The sequence below is a fragment of the Mytilus edulis genome, chromosome 7 (genome assembly GCF_963676685.1).
Source record: "Mytilus edulis chromosome 7, xbMytEdul2.2, whole genome shotgun sequence".
In the NCBI taxonomy this organism is placed as follows: domain Eukaryota; kingdom Metazoa; phylum Mollusca; class Bivalvia; order Mytilida; family Mytilidae; genus Mytilus; species Mytilus edulis.
Genome location: NC_092350.1, coordinates 63,880,214 through 63,902,225, shown reverse-complemented (window position 1 = coordinate 63,902,225; position 22,012 = coordinate 63,880,214). Strand labels below are relative to the sequence as shown.

General features: G+C 30.7%; 1 protein-coding gene across 1 annotated transcript; it reads left to right on the top strand.

Moving 5' to 3' along the window:
* Positions 1-8,203: 8,203 nt before the first annotated feature.
* On the top strand, positions 8,204-22,012 carry LOC139483322 (uncharacterized). The gene is made up of 7 exons (XM_071267348.1): positions 8,204-8,323; positions 11,407-11,478; positions 13,245-13,553; positions 14,731-14,848; positions 20,467-20,576; positions 21,154-21,180; positions 21,747-22,012. Exons 2-7 carry the CDS (start codon positions 11,427-11,429, stop codon positions 22,010-22,012), a joined length of 882 nt encoding a protein of 293 aa, XP_071123449.1. The 5' UTR covers positions 8,204-8,323; positions 11,407-11,426.

The window sequence follows — 22,012 nt, the reverse complement described above, 5'->3', positions numbered from 1 at the left end:
TTTTCATACATATATTATATAAAAAAGAAGATGTGGTATGACACAAAATGGGTATACACAATATGTGACGCAACGAAAATAAAGGGTTACGGAGGACCTATATGCCAAAAATTACGCATGAAAATTTAAAAATATCCAATTTTTGATGATGGAATGGATATTTTAAATAATAGAATGCATGGACTGCTGCGACTTTTCAGCCCATAATTAAAAAATATTGTTTATACCTCATTCGAAAGCTAATTAATAGATGAGCAAAAAATATATACATTTAGGTGTATAGTAAATATGTTCCACAATTAGAGGAGTCACGGAAAACCTAAATGTCGAAATACGCGTGAACATTAACAGAAATAACTTCTTTTAAATAATGAAATGGACTGATGCGACCCACTAGTCCCTTAGTTAGAAAAGTTTATACACCCTTAGAAAGCGTGTTGATAGAGGAACATGCATGGATATGATAAATATGTGCCGCAATGACTATTAGAGGGGTTACAGAGGTCATGAATACGAAAATACACATGAAAATTTAGAATTAGCCGACTTTTAATAACAAAAAGGACTGCTGCGGCACTTCGGGCCATAATTACAGATGTATTTTATACCTCATTCGAAAGCTTACCAATAGAGGAACACAAGGTATATAGGTATATAGTAAATTTGTTTCGCAACGCATATTAGAGGAGTAACGGAGAACCTAAATAAAGGCAAGAGTAGTATACCGCTGTTCAAAACTCATAAATCCAAGGGCAAAAAACAAAATCGGGGTAACAAACTAAATGTCGAAATACGCCTGAACATTAAGAAATAGCTTATTTTGAGTAATGGCATTGACTGGTGCGAGCCTCTAGCGCCTATATACAGAACAGTAAATAAACTTTTTAAAAGCTTGTTGATAGTGGACCAAAATGGGTATACACAATAAGTGACTTAATAACAATATTAGGGGTTATGGAGAGCATGAATGCCAAAATAAAAATAAGAAAGAGCCATTTGTGATTAATGGAATGGACTGCTGCGACTCTTCAGCCCCTTATAACTTATATGTCTTAGACCTCATTCGAAAGCCAATCAAAAGAGGAACCAAAGGCATAAAATTGATATGCTCCGCAACGCCTATAAGGAGAGTCACGGAGAACTTAAATGTCGAAATACGCGTGAACATTAAGAAATAGCTTATTTGGAATAATCCAATGGACTGCTGCCCCTAATTACTAAAATATTATATGCCTCATTTCAAAGCTTACCAATAGAGTATCTAGGGGCATGCTCATTCGGATTTGAACACATAGCTTCAAATCTGTTTTTTTAATTCCTCTATCAACAATCTGAAAAGGGTGATTAAACTTTCTGTATAAAGGGTTTGCGGGTCCCAGCAGGCCATTCCATTATTTAAAATAAGTTATTTCTTAATGTTCATGCGTATTTCGACATTTAGGTTTTTCGTTTCTCCTCTAATAGCCGTTGCGGAACATATTGAATTTATACTTTTTGTTGCTCTATTGATTAGCTTTTGAATACTTCAAGTAAACAGAATCGCTGTGCATCATGTCACTTTAAGCCTTTTTCTTGAAGCACATGGGGGTATCTGGTTTAGTAGCTTATTCTTAAATGACTTGGTTAGTATCTTAAATAGATAATATAATCGCAATTTTATACATTAGACGTTTTACTAAAACACTTAGTAAATTAAAATAGGGAAGTAAAAAGATGTAGAGAGAGCAGAACAGCTCTTCTTATTCCACTGATTGAAAAGTTCTAACAGACTTTTTGAACTGCTTCTGCCACGAAAATTCAGTGCAAAAAATGCTGATGCAATTCATTCACTTTATATCAAACCAATGTATCGTTCTGTCATTTATGAGTTGTATTTACTTAATTTAAATGGACTTAACTCACATGGACATATAGGTGCAGAAGATTTTATGAGGTTATTGCATGAACTTAAAACCTATCATGCTCATTATTTAGTGCACATTTTACCAGTTTGCATTTGTTTGAGATGCACTGGATATAGACATGAAGGACTAAATCAGCGTTCAGAATGTACCTATGCGACACCTTACCATATTCCTATTATAGTCCTGTCTGTCCGATTTACTATTAGAACTACAACAGGTCATGATACATAAGTAGTACACAATTGATTACCATTTGTCTTTATTTTAATCATATATAAGTTATTAGTAGTTATTGATTTATTGATAGAAAAAAAAAACATACTGAAAAACAATAAACAGAAAAAAAGATTTGAAAAGGCCATATTTTGAATGAACATTCAAATTATTTGTAGCATTTTCAAAGGTCTGAAGGTCTATTGATTCACGGAAATGTGTTTTTTATGTATTAATGAAACAATTTCTCATTAAATTTCCAAATATAGGCAACCAATGTTCAATATTCATATTTCGATAAAAAGGAAACAAATCAAGGCTGCAAACAAAAACTAATGGAAACGCATCAGTCGCTAAAAGAAAATAAAGGAACAACCGAAATACTAAACTTCAAACAAAATATCTATGTAAAACAATCCCTTATAGCCTGGCCAAAACAAACGCTCGAAAGCTTATAGATACGGACCAACTAATAAACAACTGTCAAATTATTGACTTGGTACAGGCCATTATTTAAAATAAATTGAAAAATGTTTTAGTTTAACCAGGTTTATGTGTTTTTATTGTTTGTTATTGTTTTAATGTATTATTGTGTATCATTTAGCTTGTTGATTTTTTTGCTTTGTTACTTTTGTTACTTGTGTAGCTCATTTGACAAAATAATGTCCTTTTCCAATTACTGTTGTACAGGGAACTTAGACAACGTGACAGTTTTATTTCTTACTTTCCTCCTTCAAAGTCATTAATCCTACATGCATACCTGGAATAACTTTTATAGTTAGGTAATTAGGTTTCATGATTGCTTATGGTCTACTCACCAACCAAAGACACAATGATATGAATATTACAGTATAGCCTTCATCATGAAAAAACTCTTTGATTGTATTTAAAGCAACAGTCGTATACCGCTGTTCAATAGTCATAAATCTAATCAAACAATAAAACAAATTCGAATTACAAGTCAAAACCGAACAATCAATTAATAAGAGGAAAACAGAACATCAAAAGCACTGCACTACAACGAAAACAAACGGCAAGTTAAACATACATAGAAACTGTATTGTCAGGAATACCATTTAGAGAAACAGTTCAAAGAGATTATTCAAAGCAGAGACCAAGTTTAGGGTAAATGTTGAATGAGATTCTAGCATATTAAAGCATATAAAATATCAGGATCCTATCATTTCTGTCATCAATACAAGTGTTCTCTACAGATAAAAGATCAATTTTAACGAGTAAATAAGCCATATGGTACTAGAATCATATTCAAAACAGTGTGGTCCTGGCCATTGATTGACGACCTAAATTATCCCATTGACTGGGACAGATTAGATGAACGTTTGTCTGTAACGACCATTGCTCACTTCTTACATATTACATAATTTAAACTGTGGGGTCACCAAAGGTTCTTAACGCCTTTAGTAATAAAATAATTCAAAACATTATTCAGGAATAACCTTTATGTTTTGATTTATATTATTGATATAAATCAACACATCCTATTATTCCGGATTCGTTTTTCGAATTGCTTTATTTAGGTGTTGAGAACCTTTGGTGACCCCACAGATTCAGTGTCTTTAACAAGTACATAGTGAGTAGTGATTGTTACCGACAAACTTTCACCTAATCTGTCCCAGTCAATGGGATAATTTAGGTCGTCAATGAAACATCAGATCACTTAACAGACCTAAACAAAAATTATATGCTTTCTCCAAAAATTGAAGTTTTTTTTAGCATTGATAGCATAAAGAACTCGCATTACATTTCATAAACTATGCGCCTCCGGAGTACTTTTATGAATGTTTCTTCAGCAGGAGAGCTTAAATGAGTTAACAAATGTCTATGCAAAGATTTTGAAATGTCGACTACTTTTTTTTTTGCACTTATCTCTAAAGTTTGATTCCTCCCACACCAATGAATGAGAAAGTGAGCTTAACATGCTTAAGTGGAAGAATCGGAATTACAAATAAATAATCATGCATATTATATATACATTCGGAAGCATAGGTATTTCCTTCCAAAAATCGGAACTTTGCACGAGTTAACAAATACTACTGTATCATTGTGTCCACTATCGCAATTGCTATTGTGCCTATGTTGAACACATCTATCCCATCGAGCATGAGATAACGGATAAAACAGATACAGTTAAGTCGGCCTTTATCTTGACTTACATCTAAACATTGACAATGAGGGTCTAAGTAGTGCACATTCTAGCAGCCATCGCCTGCATACTGAGTATATATCTCCAAATTGATACGGTTTTCCCGATCTTGTATTTCCTATCAATACATGATTTTTTTTGGTAGAGGATTGCTGCTCACAAGGAAGTTATTAAACCAAGAGTTCCAAATGGTGAAGTTAAAATCATCCCTTCGTAAATTTAACAGACGCCATCACGAGACGGTTGGCCGTTATGGAATAACAGTTTCACAGATGATATTGTATATGTTCCTTAAGTGGAAACATCAATCCCCTTTCATTTGCATGAATATGACCTGCCGAAGTAGACTATATACCGGATGTGTAATAACATAAGCAACACGACGAGTGTCACATATGGAGCAGGATCTGCTTACAATCCCGGAGCACCTAAGATCACCTCCAGTTTTTGGTGGGGTTGTGTTGCTAAGTCTTTAGTTTTCTATGTTGTGTCATGTGTACTATCATTTGTCTGTTTGTCTTTTTTCTTTTTTAGCCATGGCGTTGACAGTTTATTTTCGATCTACATGTATGAGTTTGACTGACCCTCTGGTATCTTTCGCCCCTCTTTTGCAAACAAAGTTCACCTTATGTCATCCCCCTTGCCTTGTGTCATATATTTCATATTACAGCACTTATGAAAACAGTTTGTTACTGAAGTCAGACTAAGATAACTGTTGACAACAAAATTCTCTGCAATAGTAAAAAAAAAATGAAAAAAAATGTATATATATTGCATGCGTCCAAAGCGCTTTTCCGGGTTGATCTTAATCATTTACGCTCAGCCTGATATTTGAAAGACGAGGATATAAGAAAAACAACAGACACAGTTGAAGAGCTATTCGACCAAAAGAGCAAAAAAATAAGACAACAAAGTTGACGGTCAGCTGCACTTGGTGGACTGAAATATTAGTTTTTTTTTTATTTAGATATTTATTATTGGACAATTCAAGGGAATTAAAGGAATTGCAGAATAAAAACTCCTTTTTTTGCTGGCATGGTTTCTAAAAAAATCGATATTATATCTGTTATTACATATGTAATTTCAACTGATCTTACGCTTTAATTTGAATATGGACAGTCTATTTGAGTATGTGTGTGATAGGGATAATTGTCGTTACAACTATTATTGATTTTAATCACTTATCAGTGTCACCACGCGGATACATAAAAAAAAACTGACGGTATGATACTAGTACGGGACAAATAGTTGAACACTAATTAATGAATTTATCTCAAAAACCTGTATATATACGGACTGGTCCATGATGACAGGTAATAACATCAGAGCAGTTAAAATTAAATTAGAAATATATATTATAATTGCTTCCTTTGTTGAAAAACCATTTAAAACAAATAATATAAAAGGTCAAACAATTATTCAAGCATGTAGGAGACAAAAGTCAAAACATAAAAGCGCTTTAAATGCTGAAATCACCTGAACGTTTGAAAAGTGCTTGATTTATCCTTTGTCTAAAGCGTTTGATAGATAAAGAATTTTGAAGACTTCAAAATGGCGCAAATTTATATTTTATTTATAGTTAAATGGCAAAAACATCAATTTTTTTCTGTTTTATTAATTGCAGTGACAATTTTATTTAGAGAAAAAATCTTACCAAAACAGGAGGAAACATCAGGAATCTTTTACGTGAGTATTTCTTTATATTTGACTTGTTTTTCTAGTTGTTATTTGTATGAGAAAATATAAACAAAGAATCTACTTGACCCATATGCTTATGTACAAGTTCTATAGCTGATATATATGTGTTCAAACAGCTCAGTCAATTGTTGTTTGTTATACATTTTTTTCAAGTATTTTTTTATTCATATTTTGGACATCTTCACTCGCCTGTCCAAAGCCAAACTGACCCCTCTTTAAGTTTGTCTTGTCTTGACTTAATCTTAATGGTTTATATATTGTTAGTAAAACAAACGACGTATAATATATGTAGACACAAAATATAATAAACAGTACTGGTATACAATATGAATTTGAAGTATACAAAAGGAGGATGATAACAAAGATTTAGCGATAATACCGTGTCATAAATATGCAAATGCAGCTATTGTGTTTCTTTGAAACTTTCATGTAAACAAGTACCTGTGTTACTTAGTATTCTTAAATCAAGATACAGGGGCAGATCCAGCCATTATCAGAAGGGGGAAAAGGGGGGGGGGTCCAATAAAATTGAGAATGGAAATGGGGAATGTGTCAAAGAGACAACAACCCGACCAAATAACAAAACAACAGCAGAAGGTCACCAACAGCATATATTCCAGGAGTTTCAACCCCACTTAATCCGCCCGAGAGACATAATATACATAACACCTCATAAGTGAAATATTTTACATTTAATTTATCATCATACATTTTCGTAAAAAAAAACTAAAACTTTAGCATTTTATATCATGTAATTTTAATATAATAAGAACTTGTTCAAATTGCGTAGAATGCTTAAATTTTAGTTTCATAAATTGAATCGGTTTTTTTTGGCAGCTAAAATTTTAGCCGTAAGAGTTTTGAATTAAGATTTTCGATAGGCTAAAAAATTAGTTTTAGTATATGAATTTATTTGGTATTATATATAAAAAGGGAATGCTAAAATTATAGCAAACATGTTATTTCTTTTATTTTTATTGCAGGATGATACTAAACCAGTTGGGAACTTTCTTTTCTCATTTCTCAAATAGATAAATTGTATTCAGCTGAATGATAGAAAAGCTGAATGCAGTTTCTCTGGCACAAAAGAAATTAAGGTTTTTCAACATAGATGCAAATTGTTTCTCTTTATGAAATGGTTATTTAAAAGGATATATATAAGTAATCAGACATTTAATTTAAAACACAGGTTTTTAGCGAAAAAACGTAGAATTTTAGCCATTTGGCAATGATTCAAAACAACCCATTTTGAGAATGAAAATTGCAGAGTATCAAAATTTATTGCAGTCCGTTTAATATAAACTCCAAGGCATGGAATAATGACCTCTGTGATGTAAATATTTTCCCAGATGAAAACGCAAGCTATAATTTACTGCAAAACTATATTCGTCTTAGAGTTTTTTGTTGCATATTTGGGACTTTATTATTTTTAAGTTCATTTTATGATAGGTCACATATAGGTGTAACAAAAAACTTTCGTATAGTAAAGCCATACTATATATATTCGTGAAAAATATAGATTTTTGAAAATCTAAAGGTTGTTTGATTTTTTGGTGGCATAACGTCCAGTGGAAAATATTTTTTTAACCCCCCCCCCCCCTTTTCCAGAAACTAGTTTGCTACAATAATTTACTTACAAAGTGTCGTCGCATACACCGTTACCGGATGGTATCAACAATTCATTTGTGTCTTACTTTAACAGTTACATTAATATTTGTATTATGCATGGATAATAATTTCTAAGGTGTACATCTAGATTAAATAGTAATTTTAGAACACATTCTAAATGAGCCGTAGGGCGTATTAAAACCTGAACGCATTATAAATATATATCCTGTGTTTGTGTGGTCGGTAAAATAGGAACGCTAAATTTTGCAAATCTCTATATAATATTATTTTTTCGACGGTATAAAGGGTCAGGTAATGCATATTTTTAGGTTTTTCTTGTCGTAGAACACAACTCGGAAAAAAATCCCCTTCTGTGTAAAGTACAGTCCAAAACTACCTTTGTTTGACCTAGGACACATTAAGGATTATAGTATTAAACGATCAATTGAATGCATATCATGAAATTTGTTACATTAAATTTTGATATCAAATATCGTGTCAAATAGAAATATTTAAATGACCAAAATTACCCATTCAATTTTAAATTGATAAATATGTGTAATGTTTACAAAAATACTTGATTGATTATTTAGGTCACCATAGATACTCATGTTACCTGGTTATTGATGTTTAAACTCGTCCAAAATGGCTGCGATAGTCTGTTTGCAATTATTTATGCAAAAGCATGTGGTCCCTCTAGAAAACAAGAAGTTGTCGTCAAAACTGAATGTCTAAGGTATTTTTAAGATAATTGTTAGAATGAATTATTTACACGTACTACTTTTGATATAAATTTAAGCATCATATATGCTTAAATTTATATCAAATTTATTTCAAAAGTAGTACGTGTAAATAAAAGACGAGCCTTGTGTTGAAAATCAGAAGCATGAAGTTAATTGATTTATGATAAGCATATTATTTATCATTACATTGAAATACAAAGCTATAGTTAAAAAAATTATAGATACGATGATTATTTGTAAAGCATTTTGAACAATATGATTTATTGAAGAATATTTGTTTAATGTGATTTGATAATTTAACAGAATTTGTTTTTTTAAAACTTAGGGGGAGATAATTATTTTGATGTCTCATTTTTCAACTCATTACAGATAGAATATATTGTAATGATTATTGTAGTGTTAATCCGCGAAATACACCGAAATGCTCCTTATACGATCTCTTACAGGACAAAATAGGTCTATTCTCCCTGTTCGTGTCAGATTGAAGCTCTGATATTTTTAAGTTTTGTATGAAAAAGAGTAATAAATACGTAATATACATGATACATCCCTATATTGATTACAATACATTATAAGTACCAGAACTGAATTTAACCCTACGCATGCAGCAGGACTAAAGAAAGGTGAACATAAATCTTTCAAGAGCTCTTGACCTTACCAAGTTTTCAAATCATATTGAATCGTTTTTGTTGTTGTTCTCAGATAATAGGGTTTGCTTTTTGTTCATGTCTCCAAACAATAGTGTGTAGCAATTTACCATGATTTTTTTACTTACATAATCAGAATAAAATACAAATATGAGTCTTATTTGAGAATTTTATTTGAAAAATATGTGAAATAACAACATTAACAAGGGAGAGCAGCTGAGACGGTTCATTTAATTGTACATTCATTATAATAAGTATCATGTTAAATTGGCACTACTTAAATTGAAATTAAAATTGAATTACAACAATCTCTTGAACTTATGGTTTTCAAAAGCATTTTGTCATTTGATAACTGTGTGTGTATTTTCTTTATATGTCCATATGAAGATAATAGCTTTTCAAAATTTTCTTATCAATCTTGTTGGTGCGTTCATAACATTCAATGAATTACGATAAAGTTTCTAAAAGATAAAAAAAAAAAACAGATTGTAGAGTGAAAAATAACAAAGACACCGAACTTCTGGGGAAATTCAAAATGGAAATTTTAGTCCTTTTACAATTGCCAAAATCAAAAGTTCAAATACATCTTACGAATGGAAGGCAAATGTTATATTTTGACCTGGACCAAGCATTTCCTTGTGTAGAAAACAGTAGTTTTGTTACCTTGTATGACAGCAGAATATAATATTATTTTTTTTACAACAATGTGGGAACAAAACAAACAGAAATAGTAAGTTAAAATGACAAAACATAGGAATACAACAGTCAACATTAGATCATACAAGTAATGGTAAACCATTGAACAACTAGATATGTCAATAAAGAAACAAACATCCATATAGGAAAACGTAAAATCACAAAAATACTGAACTCAGAGGAAAATCAATTCGGAAAATTCAATAATCACATGGCATAATCAAATAACAAAACACATAAAAAACAAATGAACAAAAACTGTCATATTCCTGACTTGGTACAGGCATTTTCAAATGTAGAAAATGGTGGATTAAAGCTGGTTTTATAGCGCTAACCTTCTCACTTTGATGACAGTCTCATCAAATTCCGTTATATTTACAATGATGCGTTAACTAAACAGACACAATAAATAAAATAGTCAAAATATGGGTACAGCAGTCATCATCGTGTAACAATTTTAAAAGGAACAATTTAACAGAACACAAAAACATCTATTTACAAACACATTCATTGATTTGCGTGTCTGACGTCAAGAATTTTAAACGTCACAAATATTTGTCGTTCAATGTACATACAAACAATTTCAAAATTTCACATAGGCCATGTTAGCATACAGGGTTAAAAAATCAAAAGTATGTAAGATTAAATTTCAGAAATAGACCGAGATTTAAAATAGAAAAAACATTAAATAGAATTTACACGAATTCACAAATAGTTAATTCCACTTCGCGATTGAATGATTTTGGCGTTTTTCGGTTCAACGAATATAGACATAGCACATGAGCAAAACATATATACGATAATACAAACAATTACAATTGAAGTAATACAACCTTAACTAAGACAATTTTTTTTTTTTAAATAAGGCATTATTTGATTATGGAGTTCGTTTAGAAATACAAATGCAAAAAAAATAAAACTTTTTTGTCTTGATATCACTGTTGTTTATTCATTTTTTTTTGATTGGTCAGGATTAACCGGTTCGCTTATTATAGACCAGTCCATCTAAGGATATTTGTGTTGGGATAAGCTCAGCAATAAAGTGTCAAGTAAAGGTCATTGATCTGTTTAAAAATTGTAAACACTATACCTTTATGTGTATTTGCAAATTAAAGTGAGACACAGTGTAAAACAGACTTTAAATCCATGTAATAGTTGCACTGATTCTTTTTTTAATTTATCTTGGTGACACTGATAGGGGATCCGAAATAACGGCAATCATCCGTATCACTCACATCTTCAATTAGACTGTAAGCTCCTCCCGATCTATTGAAATAACATGTTTCAAATGCTTTAAATTGAAACCAATTGATCTTTTTATTTTTCATTTTGGAAATGAACAACACATAAACGTTACTCCTATATGTATATGTTGCGGCATCAAGTTGAATTATGTATTCAGCTATTGTCGCTTAGTGTTTTTTTTTCTTACTCAGGCATCAGGCAGGGTGTTGTTTTATATATTTGAATTGGTTTAATTTCACTATTCACGGTCATTTAATAATTGACGATGCTGTCTGAGTTTTGCATTTTTTAGTTTGGCAAATTAATCACTTGATGTGATGTTACGAACATCTTGTATTATTTACTGTCATTTTGTTTAGACTATTGTCATCTAGATTCTTTTATCTTACATGTCTTATAAACTCTATATTGTAAATTTAGTTTTTTTAGGAAAAGTACTTGAAATTCGAACATTCTGCAGGTTATCCATATAATATTTCTTTTTTTAGATTGACGAAGTATAACAGATATGAAGTATCTTGTAAAATTAATTATTTTAATCAGATGTCTGAAAATACAAGGTGGGTACATAAAAATAATATTAGGATATTATAAGTAGAATAGAGAATAAAAGATCGAGAGGAATGTGCCAAAAAGATATATATTGGACAAAAGAAGCGTACACTAGCTCAAGGTCACTAATAGGTTTTTAAATCTGCTTGAAAATCCCCCACACGGAGATGGCTAAAGGTTCATGTCTTGGGACTGGGACAACAACGTAATGGTATGAACACTAATTTTATGAAATGATCTCAACCCGTCCATAAATTTCTAGCCAATGTATGCATGATGATGAATTGTTGAATGAACCCATTTTTTAAAACCAATGAAAATAACACTTTTACTGCGATTGACGCACAATTCGGTCTGTTGTTTATTTGTTTGTTTCATCTTATACAATGTAGTTGATGTGTTTTCTCGATTTTTGTTTGTAACTAGGATTTGTTTTCTCTCAATTCATTCATAACCTTTGGACACCTGTATACTACTGTTGCATGTATCTATCAATTTTATAGTTTTACAGACCAAAACCTTTACAATATGATTATAGATGTATTGCTTTTATTTGTTTATGAAACATGATTAGTTCTTTCGTATATACTATCATAAGTTGCGTGTGTCATACCGTTGATTAACTTACACGTGGACATGTAGATTGTGTATTGTTTGAACCCAAAGTGTACGACACAAGTGATAATTTCAACTTGCACATTGTAAAGTTTTGCATTTATTATTTATATAATTTCAGAAATATAAAGGATTCACTGCCAAGTTTGTTACTTAAAAATACACTTTTAACCGAGTTTTTCAAGCAGTTACATTGATTCATACCGTCGAAAATATTTACATACACCAGGCAACAATTGCTTATATTGATCTGTCTCCTTTTCAATTTTGAATGTTAATGCACATGATTGTCAAAAAAGTTCATAAATCTATTCCGATTTAATTACCACAATATCAGCCTTTTTTTTGGTATAAACATTACTTAAGGATATTTGCTGGTCATGTTGTGGAATTTTTTTCAGGTTTTTGAAATCCTCTGGTTTTATCCATTTGAATGCCTTAACAATATTTACCCATGGACCCCATTTTTCTTTTTATAAATCTTGTACATGTATATTCATAAGCCATTTGTAAAAGTCTTATAAAAACTTATTCACTTTTTAATTTTAACTTTAACTGGTCAATTATAAAGCTATGAAAAATCAAGAGAAAACATTTTCCCGCCAAAATTCCAATGTCTAATATCTCGACAACAAACTCATTGAACCCTATATATTTTTTTGCTTTTTTGATTCCTCAAGTAATACCTTATCCATATATTTCCGACTTTTCTTTCATTAACAAATTGGTCATTACGAATGTGGAAACATCTTGTTTAAGGAGGGGAATCATTCCTAGTGAAATAACAATCTCATGCAAACAAACATTTCCGAAACGAGCCTCATGAATATATTTTATTGAAATAACACTGGTGATGTGTTTTGCAGCACACAATATACATTCTAATTGAAACCTTTTTGCTGATATCCTTTTTAGTCAAATGAAGCATCTTTATATATAGAAGCTTTTTAATGACAATAAACGACTTGGAATGATTTAAAGAACAAATTTTGAATCTTAATTTTACATGACACTAGATAATATGATTCTAGCTTTAGCAATCAAGCATTTAGTTGGCCTTGTTAACATTACTGTTTTATTCATTATTATTTGTATGCATGTTATATTAATCACAATGGAGCCTTTTATTTAAACAAGAAAAGAACAACATATATTTCAGGTGACTTAGAATGGAAGGTTCTTGAAAAAGTAAGAGATTATGGACAAAATGTGACATTATTTTGCAATGTTTCAAACTGCTGCCCAAAACTTGCAGGATGGGATAAGTACACTCCAGCACAACAGACACTATTCATAGATCTTAAAAAAGGACGACCAAATAAAAAATATGACGGAAAGGTTTTAAAGGATGGATACACCTTAGTTATACAAAATCTGACTAAAGAAGATCTTAATGTTTCATATGCCTGTGTATATGGCTCTACAATCGGCGATAAACAATCCCTACTGGAAGAGAATGTTTTTAATTGTAAGTACTAGCTACCACTGAGTAAATATGTCGTTTTAAAAATTTGATGTGATTGAATCATCACATCCTGCTACAACACAAGACTGTTTGTCGAGTTTTCTTTAAACATGCTAAAGAATACTTTTGGATTGAAACAAAGGCAGATGTGGGATGATATAAGAAAAAATAACTGTCACATTGACTTAACATACATCTCATTTTATTTCAAGATAGTCCCATTCACTTGATAAGTCCAGTTAATAATATTTGTAGAAAATTTTCCATAAGTTACTTTGGCAGTTTTGTTTTACTGCAAACGCTCCTTTTGTCTTCATTAGAAACTTCATAGGTGTGATGTATTCTAAACACTCCTACAGTAGATCAGGCTTTCATTTGATACCCGAAACATGCGTTTCGTCAACACAAGACTAATTAGTGACGAATCAAAAAGGTTACACGGCCCAATCAGTTATGACGCTGAAGATCATTGAAAACCAAACAATTCCGAAAAGTTATGACTAATAAGAGGTGATGAGGATAAATAAGTCAGAATTTACTTGAAGTCAGCAGAAATAGAACAACATTGTTTTCTTGGACAATCAGACAGTGCTTCACAGGTCCTGAGATACTTTACGGTAACTTGGACGGAGGACTATAATTATAAAAGCAATTCAGAAGAATAAAGAATATATATTTGTTGTGAAAAGAAAAGTTAGCGATACAAGATTTACAAACAAATCAAAAAGACCAATTTCGTCCGTTGACTTTTATACATGCTAGTTTGAGTATCCTTCGTTGCCGTTTTCATTGATTTCTTTGGTGTTTTAAGATGCTCTTATCATGCGAAAATGACCAATTAAATTATCAGGAAGATGTATACATAATTGAAATCAACTAAATAGACCAGTTGACTCTTTATAGCGACAATGGTTGATCAATTTTTAGGCTTTTGACATTTTGTTTTACATGTTTTAGGAGAGAATAAAAAAAATAAAACTAAACTAGGAGAAGATCAAATACCTATAAACGAGGTTGATACGTTATCTACTTTAAAAGGATTTCATCAATTTTGTTTAAGTAAATTGGCTGATGCTATTGCGAATAAAATTGCATATTAACACCTGAAGAAGGATTTGTGGTCTGTGAAGCATCAACTTATGTTGATTTATGGTACATTGTATAATCTATTTTGTTACAGACATAAGTACTACTCAACACAATGGTCCAATTCATAACAGAACTGTTTCTGTTGAGAACATGGGTACTACACAACAAACCGGTCCAATCGATAACAGAAATTTGTCCGCTGGACAAATGTAAGTTTATAAATTGTAATTTAGTTCTAAAGATTTTATTGGCTATCATCTTTATATTACTTTCTCACATGTTAAATTTAAATAAATAGGTTATTCATGTTATTTGCGATGCAATTTTATTTGGCACCTCGTGGTATTTTATTTAAGGGAAGAAGTGTGTGTTGATTTGTCAAACATACGTGTTACCTACATCTATCATTTACAGTATGTAGAGGTTAACAAATTTCCGGTTTTAATATTTCTTCTGGCATTTAATTTTATTATGTCGCATATTTCCGTTCTGAAAATTTTGAAGATTTCTATCTTTGTTTCATTTATAATAATAATCACAAAACGGTAAGGTGTACATCCGTTATTTTTTCCGATTTGTAAGCAGACACAAAAATCAATGAAGGAATCAATTTATATTAGGGATGTCAACTAGGTGAAGATTCACTTATCGAGTAATCGTTGGATTTACCGAGCGATACTCGAGTACTCGCACGGAAAACATCTAAAAAATTCGAAACACAATATTATACCAATTTTACGTATAGTGCGACGTTGTCTTATGGCATTAAAACCTCAACATTAAAACCAAGGACTAGATAAAAGTCCAAGGAAGTTTATGCCATAATTAATAGCTCATTTACCACATGCACTAATTATGTTAACTGGCAATAATCTAATCAATTGATTATCTAACCTCTATAGAAAAATGATTACTCTAACAGTAGTATTTTGGAATCGTAATATAACACATCTAATGATTAGCAGAGGGGTGATAACTAGAACTTCCGGATACCTTTAACAATTTTCTGAGGGTCGACACAGTGTGCAACTATCTTGTTCTTAATAAGAACTATTATCTTGTCAACTATGTGACGTAACTAACAGTAAAACGAATGCAAATATTTCCTCTGACGGTACAGGGTTGATGGAATGACTAAGACATGATTAACTAAAAGTGTAAGCCTTGGAGGAAAAGTGCACTTGTTCATAGCCTACGTATGTTTTGAGGATTTTAAATTACAATTAAACGCAAACATTCAAAACGTATTTTCTTTTTGATTAATTCTGATTAATATTGAAATTCCCGGGAGGCGTTATTAATAAAAACATTATTTCTATCAGTAGGCAACGGCATTCGAACAGGAAACCGATTAGTCGAGTATCATTTGGGTATTCGATACTCGTTACCACCGAGCGATACTCGAGTACTCGTTGACATCCCTAATTTATATTGATGTTTATTTTCATTATGTATTATGTTTAATTGTATAATACTAACATTTTAATAATATTTAATTATATATTATCCCTGTATATATAATAATATATATACAGGGATACTTAGCCCAATGCAGTAAGCTAAGACAATGGTTTAACAGCATTAAGTGCAATACAGATAATTTAATTGTTTAAAAACAATCATCTATATATAACAATCTTAACATTATCTGTTTTGGGCGTTCTTTTATCTATTGTAAATTAAATATATAAGCATTGATTCATCATTTTCTTCTTATTGACTTTCCTTAATTGTAATACGTAAAACCATGTGAACAAGACAATAAAAAGCAAACACTTGCTCTCCATGTCGTAGTCGATAATTCTTCTAAAAATCTTATAATGTGAAACTACAGGACCATTATTAAGCAAGTATGTTAAACTATACTTAACCTTGATAGTTTAATGCTTTAGTTTAAGAATCCTACCTGTATAGCTTACAGGGAATATAGTTTAGCACCCAGTTCATAAATCTGGTAAGTTTTCTTCACTTTTCCACTATGGTATATATCTGATACGTAGTCAAACAATAAGAAAGTGACAAATAAAATGCTGATTTTAGTATTTTTTGAGAAAGTCAAAGTTGGACGTTGATCATTGTTTCTAAGTATCTGTTTACTATAAAAACTCATTGGAGATGTCAGGCATTTGGTACGCCAAATGTGCGTTTCATAAAGTGTTGAATCAAAAAGATTAAATTGCCAAATGAAATATGTCGCTGAAGAGCAATTAAACACCAAAAAATCCAATAATGTGTGCTTGAAATGAGGTCTTGATGCTAGATAGGTAAGAGGAAACATAAAATCCGCAGAAATCGAACGCTAATTTTTATCTTGGACAAACAGAAGGTAGTTCATTGATACGTTACAGTAGCATGGACAGTAAACAGTCAGGGGCGTTACTTAAACAAGTTATTTTTTTAAGTTACTTATATAAGTAATTTTTGTTTCTAAAAATAATAAAATTACTTAATAGAGTTATATTAATTTTTAATAGAAACATAGACTAAATTTAGTTTTCATGAATTTTTACATCACTTTATATCATAAAACAAAGAAGTTATTCGATTTGAGAGGAGTATAGAAATAAAGGGTTAATTTAAAAATAATTACAAAAATATGACTTGAATAAGTTATTTTATACATTTTTGAAAAAATAAGTAATTACACTTATTTTAGGAACATATGTGATTGATTTTGATTACAAATTATAAATAACTTCAAGTCTTAATTAATTCTCAAGTATCTATCTATTTATATCAGTCTACCTTCAAGATTTTGGAGGAAAATGATAATTTAATAGTCCCAAGAGACCAATCTTTGACCAAGAAGCGTCGGTATGAAAGATAAGTGCCTCAGAAAGTTAATTAGTGTTTCAGAAGAATTAGATTTTATATTTCATGGGGAAAATAACCAGATGACTGTGAAAATTTGTTAAAGTTAGTAAAATCTGTATTATTGGACACCTATAAAAATATTATTCAGAAAAGTTACTTATATAAGTTATATTTAAAATAGCCTCGTTTTCAACATTACTTGTTTAGGTAATTTTAATTGTTACTTGTTTAAGTAATGCCCCTGACTGGTAAAGGGAAATTATTAAAACTACACTAAAGAATGTAGAAAATCATTTTTTTTCTGAAAACAATGAGCTAGACAATATTTACAAACAAATCATGAAAATCACCATGTGTATGAATTTTGTGACGCGAAATTAAAAGTATTGATTATTCTGTTGTGTGAAGTTCCTAATAAACAGACGGGAACTAAGCTTGGAAACTTACGTGACATCAAACACACCTCCGGCATTATACAAATACTTTTTTTCAAAGCGTATTCATATGTTTGTCGTAAATTCATGAGGTGTAAAAATCTTATCAATGGCGGATGAATTCCACCGTGGTTTGCAGTGGACCACATGTTTTCTAAAAGCATAATATTTCTAAATGATTTGGCCTACCAAATTTAAGAAACATTCAATTATTTCAGTAATGTCGTTTATAAACCAAAATTGTAAACGTATGATCAACTGTAATCTTGAAATTTTCATCTTTTATCTTGAAATTATTAGCTTTAATTTTAAAATTATGATATTTTATTTCTAGCTAATAGCTTATTGTATCTATACATACCTAAACCACCTATAATTCACGGCTAATTGTTTTGTAAAATTTAAAAGAAAGATAGGGATGCATCGAAAGTCTTTTATAGCTTCGTGTAGCCTAATATTTCGAATTAAGTTGGACGTTCAAAGATAAAGTTGGAAACTCCAAGATATTAGTTGATTATTCCTAGATTAATGTTGAGAATTCAGAGAATTAAGTTAATAATTACAAAATTAAAGAAGGAAATTCCAAGATGAAAGTTAATAATTGCAAGATTAAAATTGACGATTTCAAGACTATAAGTTGAAAAATGGATATTACTAGTTAAATATAAAATTTAAAAAAAATAAATGACCCAAAAACGCTTCCGTACGTTATGTTCTTCATTGAATTAACTCATATAATAATTAGAACCATATTGTCTTAATTATGTCATTACCGTCAAGACGACTGACCAAATGTGTCTCATTCCGTTTTGTGTTCATACGATTCCGTTATTTATCTTTTTTAATATTCTCGATGAACTCGAGAAAATACTCTTGTCTCATATGTATCTGTTAAATTCCTTTGAGTCAGGCAAACCTTAAGATTTCTACACTAGAAAGTATGTTACTGACATTCTTTTTTTATTAACATTTTCAATACTAAAGGTTCGACAATTAAGTTAATAAAAAAGAAGAACATTGCAATTTCAAATACAATTTATTATACTCCAAGAAAAGAGATATTTGACATTATCTTATGGTTGTGGATTGATATCTATCTGTTTGAAGAGGTATATCATGTATCAAACTACACGGAGTGTGATACGAAACAGTGATGTGAAAACTTAAATGATATAATTTCTGCAAATAACAATTGTAAGACAATAATATATACATGCTACTGGAGTTACACTTTGACTTTTGCGGATTTCTTAGAATTATGTACTCAAGGATTAGAGTACTTTACCTTATTTGGTAAACACTTTCGAAATTGTATGTCCTGAACACGTTTTAACGTCATTTTGTACTTTATTTGCCCATGCACATTTTGTTTATCCGAGTGTCACGGATAAATCGTTTGTCAACAAAACTAACGTGGTGTGTACAAAACTATAGTCCTTGTATCTTCATTGAATTTGTTTTGTAAGAAATGTTGTCCTGAATAACGTTTGATAGTAGACTTATTAGAAATAAACAATATTTATTTACATTTTTATATAACACAATGAAGGTATGTACTAGTACTGAGCCATACAAAAGGACTATAATTTTGTGTATGTTTAATTTTTGGCATCATCAATATTAATATTTGACTCTAGGAACATGTGTCAATATGCAGATCTGATATCATAGGCATGGTATGCCAACGTTCAACACATAGTTTAGATAATGAATATTATACACCTATTGACTGGGTGTGAGGGTAATAGCAAGTTTGTTGTCCCTGAGGTACCAACTATTGCTCGAGGCAAAGCCGAGAGCAATAGTTGGTATGTGAAGGGACAACAAACTTGCTATTACCCGCAAACCCAGTCATTAGGTGTTTTATTATACTGAACAACACAGCCATTAAGTATTTTATATATATACCAAATAACTAATTTTCTAAAAGTGTATATATCATCTGAAAGAAAAAAAAAAATGTCACATAACTTTATATGCACATGCTGAACTATACTTTATTTTATAATTCGTTTTGTATTAATAAATATTTCATTAATTTCAATCAAGACTAGAAATACTTGTGTTAAACGTTCTGTGCTTATAAAAAATTCTAGCTAAAATACACCAAACGCAAATTCACTTTTAATATACGGAGAGCGAACCCATATTAAGAATAAGGTACTATATTTTAGATCTTCAAAAAAATCTCCGTGAAGATTTTTTTTTCTTTTTTATAAGTGCTTCTTAAAAGTGAAATTACAATCAACACAAACAGATTCCACCGTTTAAAATATAAGGGGGAGTTTGACGTTGCAAAGCATACGTAACCAAGCAGAGTAGTCAATGACATCATTATCGTCCAATGAAAAAGAAGCATGAAAAAGTACGGGAAAGATGATTATGAAACTATTCACCGGGGCAATAGTCTTTAAAACTATTGACTGGCAAATGGTTCTGTGAAATGAAATAGCACAACTATTTCATTACTTTTTATATAGAAAAAACACACTGAAGTATAATAACAATATCTATTAACTAATACATTCTTCTCAAAACTGTCATTGTTTATCGGTAATTGAACTATTTGTTGATTGCAGTGTTGGTATTGTATTTGGAGTTTTCGTAGTAGTGTCAGTTGTTTCTTCTGTTATCTTCTTTTGGAAACGTAGAAGAGAAATGCACAGAAACATTGGAAACAGAAATGCAGGTAATTTGATATTTAACACAATCTGGGTTGTCTTAATTAGTTCAATAAAAAAATGATAATGCAATTTTCTCTGGTGTATACTAATCCGATAAGATCCGACAATTAGCATATATGTCATAAAATATCAATTTTAAAACTGCATAATAAAATAACGCAATTCATCTTCAATATTATACAGACATACATCAATTATTTGCTCTAAACATCAGCGTCAACTCATAGTTAATTTGATAAACACACACAGATCATCAAAATACACATTGTATCTGCTTTTAATTTTTAAACTACAGCATAACAGAATATCAGTAATACCAGAATACTAAAATGACAATCTGGACAAATTGGAACCATTGATCGTGTATTGGCAAGATTTTTTTTTTTGGGGGGGGGGAGGGGTACCTTCATTTGTAATTACTTTGAGTTTTGATTATGTCTTAACTAAATAACAACTCACTTAAGTTTTAAAATAAATATATCAACATGGGAACTTAGGTCCTGAAATGTCTGTCAGATGTGTCTAGTGTTGCTGTTCGCCAGTTTTATCATTAAATACAGACATTTCTATCTTAATTTTCAGGTTCAAATGAAGATGTGCCATTAATAAGTAAGTAATTTCGTTTATCAATGAAAAAGGAATTTAGTCTATTATACCGTGTATTGAAGTTCTTAGTTTTCATATTTCATGTATGTATTTGAAATTGATAACATGTCAGTCTATCTAGTTTTCAATTTTGTTTACGTTTTTACCAATACGACAAAGTTACTTTTAGTTAGATTTCACCTGCCCAATTTGTCATCAAATCGTGAAAAAACAAATGTCATTGTGACATCGCATGTAAAGTGTACAGGTTATATAACGTTTTTTATATACATGATATATCAATAACATATTTGCTTTCGTATTTTTGTTGATGCCTGTCCCTTTAGGTATATATTTTGTCTACATTTTTGCATTAAGAAGCTGCATCTGAAGGTTAAATACTATACATATACGTTATTAATAAAATGAACATAAAATCCCAAAATCTTTATCTACTGAAAATATAAGTGCATATTCGTCTTCTTCTTTTTGCGGATTTTGAATATCATTATATCGCGTGAATAATTTCATAGTAATATTATGACGTAGAATCTTAATACTTTTTATCTGATTTAAAACATGTTTTACAGATCCTTTTCTCGAAGAACCCAATGACATTCATTGCATAGAGGGTGAAGATGCAATTTTAACTTGCAAACTTAGGCCGGATATACCGCCAGTAAAATGGTTGAAAAATGGCAGAGAAATAATACATAATGAAAAGTATATCATTTCAATGGAAGATACACAACACAAACTTACAATAAAGAACACGATAGAAAGTGACAGTGGAGACTATTATGTGCAAGTTGGAAAATTAAAAAAAAAAATACAACTCAACATTACAGGTATATAA